This window comes from Alosa pseudoharengus, unplaced genomic scaffold (assembly GCF_046254945.1).
Source record: "Alosa pseudoharengus isolate Yale_2024_CS ecotype anadromous, Long Island Sound unplaced genomic scaffold, YU_APseudo_1.1 YU_APseudo_1.1_scf_11, whole genome shotgun sequence".
NCBI classification, from domain to species: domain Eukaryota; kingdom Metazoa; phylum Chordata; class Actinopteri; order Clupeiformes; family Clupeidae; genus Alosa; species Alosa pseudoharengus.
In genome coordinates, this window is record NW_027468576.1 from 40,464,778 (window position 1) to 40,474,777 (window position 10,000).

Genomic DNA, 10,000 nt, shown 5'->3' on the forward strand with positions numbered 1-10,000 from the left:
GGGCGGGGCTGAGGTCCGGTCCAAAGACCTCCCTACACACCCTGGACACACACATCCGCCCAGCTGACCCAGAGCACAAATACACACACACACACACACACACACACACACACACAGAGAGAGAGAGAGAGAGAGAGAGAGAGAGACACACACACACACACACACACACACACACACACAGAGAGAGACACACACTCTTACTCAGAGTAAGAGTAAGTAAAAAGCCTGAATAACATTCTAAATATAACCCCAAAATAGAAAAAGTTGGGTTGTGTAAAATGGGACATTTCATTCTCAAAACTCAGCAACTGGTCTCCTCATTTTCTAAACATTTACAGCAGTGTGTTAAATGAAGAGGTGAAGCAGCACAGTGGTAAACATGCCCCTTGTCCCAACTGTTTTTGAAACATGTTGCAGGTATCAAATTCAAAATTAATAAATTTTCCATGAAATAGTAAAATTTGTCATTTTCAACATTTGATATGTTGCCTGTGTCCTTTTTGCAACTAAATATGAGTTTAAGAGATTTCTAACAGAATCAAAACACGGCACCATCTTGGTGTGTGTGTGTGTGTGTGTGTGTGTGTGTGTGTGTGTGTGTGTGTGTGTGTGTGTATGTCGGTGTTCCTAACAGAATCAAAAGCGTGGCACCATCTTGGCCTCCAGCAGTTGCTGCGGAGGAATCCATGGGGCTGGTCCGGCCCATATCAGATGACACACACACACACACCACACGTACCACACACACACACGCACAGCACCCCACATACACACAAACACACACGCTCACCACACACAAACATACACACACACACACACACCACACGGACCACACACACACACGCACAGCACCCCACATACACACAAACACACACGCACACCATACACACAAACATACACACACACACCACACGTACCACACACCCAACACACACATATACACACACACATCACACACGCACACACACACCAAACACACACACACTCACAACACACACACACACACAAACACACACGCACACCACACACACACACACACACAAACAGACAAACACACACACACACAAACAGACAAACACACACACACATACACATACACAGACAAACACACACACACACGCGCACACACACAGACAAACAGACAAACACACACACACACACACACACACACGTACCATCAGCGAGCCCCTGCTCCATGTTTAGATACAGTATGGCTTTAAACACCCCAACTATAGACCTGCAAAGACATGCTGGGGCCATTCTCTAGAGGCTAGACTCTCTCCATAGTTTAATGAGGCAGTAGTGGTATGTATGGGCAGTAGTGGTATGTATGGGCAGTAGTGTATGGGCAGTAGTGGTATGTATGGGCAGTAGTGGTATGTATGGGCAGTAGTGTATGGGCAGTAGTGGTATGTATGGGCAGTAGTGTATGGGCAGTAGTGTATGTATGGGCAGTAGTGGTATGTATGCGCAGTAGTGGTATGTATGGGCAGTAGTGTATGGGCAGTAGTGTATGTATGGGCAGTAGTGGTATGTATGGGCAGTAGTGTATGGGCAGTAGTGTATGTATGGGCAGTAGTGGTATGTATGGGCAGTAGTGTATGGGCAGTAGTGTATGTATGGGCAGTAGTGGTATGTATGGGCAGTAGTGTATGGGCAGTAGTGGTGTGTATGGGCAGTAGTGGTATGTATGGGCAGTAGTGGTATGTATGGGCAGTAGTGTATGGGCAGTAGTGTATGTATGGGCAGTAGTGGTATGTATGGGCAGTAGTGTATGTATGGGCAGTAGTGGTATGTATGGGCAGTAGTGTATGGGCAGTAGTGTATGTATGGGCAGTAGTGGTATGTATGGGCAGTAGTGTATGGGCAGTAGTGTATGGGCAGTAGTGGTATGTATGGGCAGTGGTGGTATGTATGGGCAGTAGTGGTATGTATGGGCAGTAGTGGTATGTATGGGCAGTAGTGGTATGTATGGGCAGTAGTGGTATGTATGGGCAGTGGTATGTATGGGCAGTAGTGGTATGTATGGGCAGTAGTGTATGGGCAGTAGTGGTATGTATGGGCAGTAGTGTATGGGCAGTAGTGTATGTATGGGCAGTAGTGTATGGGCAGTAGTGTGTGTATGGGCAGTAGTGGTATGTATGAGCAGTAGTGGTATGTATGGGCAGTAGTGTATGGGCAGTAGTGGTATGTATGGGCAGTAGTGTATGGGCAGTAGTGTATGGGCAGTAGTGTATGTATAGGCAGTAGTGTATGGGCAGTAGTGGTATGTATGGGCAGTAGTGTATGGGCAGTAGTGTATGGGCAGTAGTGGTATGTATGGGCAGTAGTGGTATGTATGGGCAGTAGTGTATGGGCAGTAGTGGTATGTATGGGCAGTGGTGGTATGTATGGGCAGTAGTGTATGGGCAGTAGTGGTATGTATGGGCAGTAGTGTATGGGCAGTAGTGGTATGTATGGGCAGTAGTGTATAGGCAGTAGTGTATGGGCAGTAGTGGTATGTATGGGCAGTAGTGGTATGTATGGGCAGTAGTGGTATGTATGGGCAGTAGTGTATGTATGGGCAGTAGTGGTATGTATGGGCAGTAGTGGTATGTATGGGTAGTAGTGTATGGGCAGTAGTGGTATGTATGGGCAGTAGTGTATGGGCAGTAGTGTATGGGCAGTAGTGGTATGTATGGGCAGTAGTGGTATGTATGGGCAGTAGTGGTATGTATGGGCAGTAGTAGTGGTATGTATGGGCAGTAGTGGTATGTATGGGCAGTAGTGGTATGTATGGGCAGTAGTGTATGGGCAGTAGTGGTATGTATGGGCAGTAGTGGTGTGTATGGGCGGCCTGGTCACTCCATAGTCTTACTTCTCCTCCCTGCTTGTCTCTGGGACAGGAGAAACCACACACACACGGACACACACACACAGACAGTTACACACACACACACACACACACACACACCTGGTCTCCCTATCTCTCTCTGTCTCTGGGACAGGAGAAGCCATCTCACCGGCCGCTATGGTCATCTGTTCCCTCTGTCTGGGGGTCTCTCATGCTGGCTCTGTTCACCCCCTCTATGATACACTCAGTGTCCTTCGAATTTCACCACCTCATTTGCACACACACACACACACACACACACTGGCAGACAGAGAGCTACACTAATGAGGGAGGAGTGGCCTGCTCCTCAACTCCTCGTGTTTATTCAGGCACACTGACTGTGCTGTTTTTAACCCATGCTGGTTTATGATCACACACTTTGGACAAATGCAGACAACTGCTGAGCCCTCTTTGGACCTCTGCAACAATGTTCTGGCTTCAACTATCGAGCCAGTCAGGCTGAAGTTTAACTACCAAGCCAATCAGGCTGCAGTCTACCAAGCCAATCAGGCAGGAGTTTAACTACCAAGCCAATCAGGCAGGAGTTTAACCATAATACAAACGCTTTGATGTGAGCTCTTTATCACCACATTGTTGAAACATAATATTCAAATTGCTGGTAAGAAGCCTTTAGTAAAGGGGTGGGGTACCCCACCAAACACACACAAACAAACACATACACACACACACACACACACAGACAGGGGTAGACTATCCCACCAAACACACAGCCATGTCGGGAGCAGCAGCCCATTTCTGTCAACATGCGAGAAAATGAACGCCTGGCCTGGATCCTCTCTCTCTTTCTTACACACACACACACACACACACACGCCCACCAGTGGGACAGGGAGCGCAGCCGCGGCTATTCTCATACCGTTAGCTCCCGCGGTCCCACCGTTGACTCCCTTTTGTCCCACAATACAGTTGCGCACACCGCAGCAAAAAAAAGAACGGCCTAGTGTTTGGCTCTGCGAAAACAAATGTTGGCTTTCTGTCGACCAGAGAATAGTACGAGTCCAGTATTGATCTGGAGAAGGCAAACCCCGTGGACACGTGAGGTCCATCCGCAGTAACTGGGTTGTCTAATAATTAAGGCTTCGAAACACAGCGCCCGTGTGCTTAACATGTGTCGGACGGCACTACATGGCTATAATAGATGACACGATTTACAATTATTTGACTTGGCCCGACTGTCCCAAATCTCCCTTCAGCCCACAAGGCACACGCCAGGCACGTTTTCTACCGATGCCCTCTCCGTGGCATATCAGTTTTACCTTTCTTTTACTAAGCCACGTTAAAGAACCTAGATTTAAACAGAACTCTTCTTCTCAGCGCGGAAATATTGTCACTCAGGCTACACATCCATAATTTAACAGAACAAGTATTTGGATAGCATACGGTTTAGGGTTGGCCATCGCTACAAGTGACCAGGACTAGTTCTGCGTGGCCACACAATACCATTCAAATGACTCGTGATGCTGAGATTTCTGCAGGTGTGGCTGTCTGCCGAAACTCAATTCCACGTTAAAGCAAGCCGCGCCGTTGTTCCGAACATTACGCAGTAGAAACACGGTACTTACTCCATCACGTCCAGGTTCTCCGCGGCCGCTCTCTGCGCTAGAAGTGAAGATTTGTCGTCTTGTTTGTCAAAGAGTATTCGCTCTCAGATGCCCACTAGCATCAATTTGGCTGTGTGGATCCCCTCCTTCTCTGGCTGAGCAGCAATGCTACAGTCCCTCCCCTGATCGCGCTGGTAGCGAGGAGCTCTCCTACAGCACTACTACAGCACACTAGATTTGACAGGCGACAGATCGCAGCGATTCTCCGTCTCTTGATCTTCTCATGCCTTCCGTCAACTCTGCCCCAATTCTCATTGCAGCTAACATATTTTATTATTACTATTTTATTTTTATTTGTTTCTGCGGTGCAGTGGATGCTGTTTTTGATGTTGTCAAATTTCTCCCACAACCGGCGAGTTAGATAGGCAACAGCGCCCCCATGTGGCGGCGAGTAGAGGGCGAGACATGGGAGCTATCCAGCAGCATTTGGCTATCACCAATGCTCCTGCATCATACAGGATGAAGTTCCTTATGTCTAACGCTCTGCTAATAAGTAGACCAAAGTCTTACGGGGAAATACTTAATGTTTCTGCAACAAATGTTGCAGCTCAGAGGAACAACTGAAAATGTTCTACCTAGCTTTTTGCCAGCAGTTTCATGGTCCTAGATTTCATTTTGCTGAGAAATGAGGTGTTGGTATCCCTCAAAAAACTTGATCCTAGGAAGTCTGCAGGGCCTGATGAGATCGAACCGATGTTTCTGAAATTGGCAGTGATGTAATTGCTGATCCTCTAACCGATTTTGATTGTTTTTCCCCTATTGACAGTAGCCTACTTGGCGAAGTCCAGCGATCAAGATCTACTGTATGTAAAAATCGGCCGTATTTCTCCTTTAAGTCATTCAATGGCTACTTGCAAATACTGTAAAATGACTGATGAATGAGCCGTATACCGTTAAAGGGGAGAAAAGTATAGTGCCAGCTTCATTTACTAGATCCCTCCATCTAGGAAATATTTAGTAGTAGTAATATTTAGCCTAATGCTTCAAAGTTCCCTTTGAGTCTGATCAGCTTCAAAAATGAATGGGGTTTCCTTAGACAGTGCTACACCTTTCCAACAAGTTTTGTGAGAATTGTACCGGTATATTTTGCGATATTGTTGACCGCCCGCACCGCAGTAGTGTGCAGGAAGCTTTTGATAGCACACGCCTCTAACGAAAAACGCAAAACCACCAGGACAAACCACTCACAGTGTAGGCTACTCTCTCTGAAACCATCAATATTACATTACATTACATTACATTTGGCTGACGCATTTTTAGCCAAAGCGACTAACAACATGGTAAACAGTTTAAGTTTAGAGCAATTCTCAACAATATTAGGACAATTTAAAAAAACATTAGAGTACAGTAAGAATAAGTGCATCAGTGAGTGCTGTTTTTAACAGTTACGTGTCAGTTTAAGACGGCTGGTGAGTGCTAGGATCAGCAAGACTTGTTGTAAGTGTTGCTATGAGAGGAGATGTTCTCTAAAGAGCTGGGTCTTCAGGAGTTTTTTGAAAATGGAGAGGGATGTCCCTGCCCTTGTAGGAACTGGCAGTGTGTTCCACCAGCGAGGAACAACAGATGAGAAAAGTTTTGATTGGCCTGAGCGTACCGGAGGTAGAGCTAGACGTCGTTCGTCTGAGGAGCGCAGCGGTCTGGAGGTAGCGTATGCCTGTATGAAGGCATTCAAGTAGGTGGGAGCAGAACCGGAGACTACTTTGTAGGCAAGCGTTAGAGCCTTGAATTTGATGCGGGCCGCCATAGGTAGCCAATGTAGCTGGATGAGTAGCGGGGTAACATGTGCCCTCTTGGGTTGGTTGTAGACCAGGCGCGCTGCCGCGTTCTGGATCATCTGAAGTGGTTTCACTGCGCAGGCTGGGAGACCTGTCAGGAGGGCGTTGCAGTAGTCGAGTCGTGAGATGACTATTGCCTGAACCAGAAGTTGGGTGGCATCTTGAGTTAAGTAAGTCCTGATTTTCCGTATATTGTAGAGTGCGAAACGGCATGACCGGGCGACTGAGGCAACATGATCTGAGAAGTTTAGTTGGTTGTCGAGAACAACTCCTAGATTTCTTGCAGTCCTGGTAGGTGAAACAGACAGAGAGTCAAATTTGATGTTGATGTCGTGGTGTATGGTAGGTTTAGCTGGGAGGACCAGCAGTTCAGTCTTTGAGAGGTTCAGCTGGAGGTGGTGTGCCTTCATCCATGTAGCTATGTCTGAGAGGCAATCCGAGATCCGTGCTGAAACCAAGGGGTCATCAGGTGGAAAGGACAGATAGAGCTGTGTGTCGTCTGCATAGCAGTGGTATGAGAAGCCATGCGAACGGATAATCTGTCCCAAGGAGGTGGTGTAGATAGCAAAGAGAAGGGGGCCCAGTACTGAGCCCTGGGGGACCCCTGTGGTGAGATGGTGAGGTGCAGATAGCTGACCAAGCCATGATACGTTAAACGAGCGTCCTGTGAGGTAGGATTCAAACCAGGAGAGAGCAGAACCGGAGATTCCCATGTTAGCGAGTATAGAGAGAAGGATGCGGTGATTAACCGTGTCAAAGGCAGCCGATAAGTCAAGCAGAATGAGTACTGATGACCGAGCGGTCGCCCTGGCTTCTTTTAAGGCTTCTGTTACAGACAGCAGAGCCGTTTCGGTAGAGTGGCCGCTTTTGAACCCAGACTGATTTGGATCCAGAAGGTTGTTCTGTGAAAGGAAGTCAGAGACCTGTTTGGAGACTGCTCGTTCAATGCCTTTGGATAAGAAAGGCAGGAGTGAGACAGGGCGGTAGTTCTCGACTTGAGCAGGGTTGAGAGAAGCTTTCTTAAGTAACGGTGTTACCCGGGCCGTTTTGAACGCTGTTGGAAATGTGCCGGAGGTTAGCGATGCATTGATCACGTGTGTGATAGCTGGTGCGATGGTCGGGCTGATGGACTGAAGTAGGCTCGTAGGTATAGGGTCCAGCGAGCATGTGGTAGGACGGCTGCATGTCAGGAGTCTAGATACTTCATTCTCGGAGAGAGGCGTGAATGCTGAAAAAGATGATCTAGCAGTCCCTAGAGGTTGTAGGAGTGCGGTATCTGAGTCCGATGCGTTGAGTGGGCATGTAGAGAATTGACCGCTGATTGCCGCCACTTTGTTTGTAAAAAATGAGGCGAGGGTATCTGCAGTAAGGCTGGATGGAGGAGGAGGCATCTGAGGGTTGAGTAGCGATTTGAAGGTTGAAAAAAGTTTTCGAGTGTCTGTAGCACTGTTGATTTTGTCATTGTAGAAAGCCGTCTTAGCAGCAGTGATGCTGGCTGAGAAGGAGGCCAGGAGTGTCTGGTAGTTTTTGAGGTCATCAGTTAGTTTGGATTTGTGCCATTTCCTCTCCGCGGCTCTGAGTCTGGTGCGCTGCGATCGGAGGGTATCATTTAGCCATGGATGAGAGTGTTTGGATCGAGCTGGCCTTGTGGTAAGAGGGCACAGCTCGTCTAGACACGAGCTCAGTGTGGAGCAGAGCGAGTCAGTGGCCTCATTAACCTCCAGAGAGGAGAAGGTGTTGAGTGGAGGTAGGCCGGAGGCAACCACAGAGGAAAAGTGCGTTGGAGACAGGTTCCGGATGTTGCGGCGGAACGTGACCATCGGCTGAGGAGCCGGAGGCTGTTCTGTCAGGCTGACGTTGAACCGGATGAAGAAGTGGTCAGAAAGATGGAGAGGCGTCACCGTGAGGGTGTCTGTGCTGCAGTTCCGAGTGAAGATTAAATCAAGCTCTTTGCCAGCTTTGTGTGTCGGTGGGCTTTGAACCAGTTTGAGGTCAAAGGAGTGGATCAGGGCCAGAAAGTCCGCTGAGCCTGGGGCATCTAAGTGGATGTTGATATCGCCGAGAAGAAGAAGCGGACAGTCATGCTCAGGGATGGAGGACAGCAGAGTGTCAAGTTCATCCAAAAAGTCGCCTAGTTGGCCTGGAGGGCGGTAGATGACCAGCACGTAGAGTTTTGCTGGGGCGATCACTGTGATGGCATGGAATTCGAATGAGACATATTTGTTTGAAGGCAGTAGCGGGGTGAATTTCCATTTGTTGGAGATCAGCAGGCCCGTCCCACCTCCTTACTGAGGTGGGACGGAAAAATAGCTCACTAATTTGTGCGTTATTTACATTTGATTGCATTTCAGATGGTGGGACTTGTTGGTTTCCTGTAGTAGCCTATAGCGTTTTTTTCTTTATTTATTTTTCTATGTCCGAATATTGGGGGGGACATTTTGGTCACATCTGAATATTGGGGGGACACGTTCCCAGTGTCTATGGTGACTACGGCCCTGTATCTATTTGTTGCTCTCAGATTTCCTACAAATGACAAGTAAAATATTTTTGATTAAATGCTTTTTGTAAGCAAGTCTGTAGTAAAAGCAAACAAATGTATAATGCTTGAAAAAAGAAACAGCATTAATAAGCAGCCTTTGCCATGATTTCTACTCCTAATCTGTGGCTGTGTGGCAGTGGATGCTTGTTCCCGAACATGTTTTTCAGCATAACCATCCATGGCAGTGTGTGGTGTGAGGCCTCAGTGTGCTCTCAGGTGTGGTGGTGCAGGTGAACCCTTCTCCCCAGCGATTCGGACTTGTAACCGGAGGGTTGCCAGTTCGACCCCGACCAGTAGGCACGGCTGAAGTGCCCTTGAGCAAGGCACCTAACCCCTCACTGCTCCCCGAGCGCCGCTGTTGTTGCAGGCAGCTCACTGCGCCGAGATTAGTGTGTGCTTCACCTCACTGTGTGTACACTGTGTGCTGAGTGTGTTTCACTAATTCACGGATTGGGATAAATGCAGAGACCAAATGTGCCTCACTGGATCAAAAGAGTATATATACTTACTTATACTTATAAATTGAACCTGCAGCCTGTCTTCAAATACCGCAAACAGAGGCAACACTTATGGCTATTGTCTTTTGCTTGTCATTTTGTTAATGGTTTAATTTTGTTATGTAATTTTGTAATGGTCATTTTGTTGATGGTTTAAAGTTCAGATTTAAAAGCAAAAAAAAAAAAACCGTCGACCAGGAACGCTTGTGGAATTCGAGCTTCAGGCTATATGGTCAACATATCACTAATGTTTGTACTTTAAGCTAGCAAAAGTAAGCGTTGCTAGTATTCCCCTCTGGTCATGATTGCGCAGCCTCACACACTCACACACACACACCCCTGGTCATGATTAAGCTAACAAAAGCATTGCTAGTATTCCCCTCTGGTCATGATTGTGCTAAACCAGGGATGTCAAAGTCAAATACATTAGAGGGCCAAAAAAACAAATTTGCTACAAGCCGAGGGCCGGACTGGTTCAATGTTTATTAAAACATATTAAAATGACTGCACGTAACCTATTGAACCAAGACGTGTACTGTATTTTATTTAATGATTAAATGAATAATGACTGTGACTGAAGTGCGGGCAAAGTTTGCACAGAAATGTGCGATTTTTCCCATCCTCACCGACCTGGTCATAAAACTTGTTTAAATGATCATACGATGCCTCCTTGCTGCTTTGTCGTCTACATCAGC

General features: G+C 47.2%; 1 protein-coding gene across 1 annotated transcript in view; it reads right to left on the minus strand.

Moving 5' to 3' along the window:
• The window catches only part of palm1a (paralemmin 1a), a 66,737-nt gene extending 62,202 nt beyond the window's left edge, over positions 1 to 4,535 (minus strand). The window contains exon 1 of the mRNA XM_076275550.1: positions 4,456 to 4,535. Coding sequence (XP_076131665.1) covers positions 4,456 to 4,460 — 5 coding nt within the window. The 5' untranslated portion in view covers positions 4,461 to 4,535. The remainder of the gene's footprint in view (positions 1 to 4,455) is intronic.
• Between the last annotated feature and the right edge of the window lie 5,465 nt (positions 4,536 to 10,000).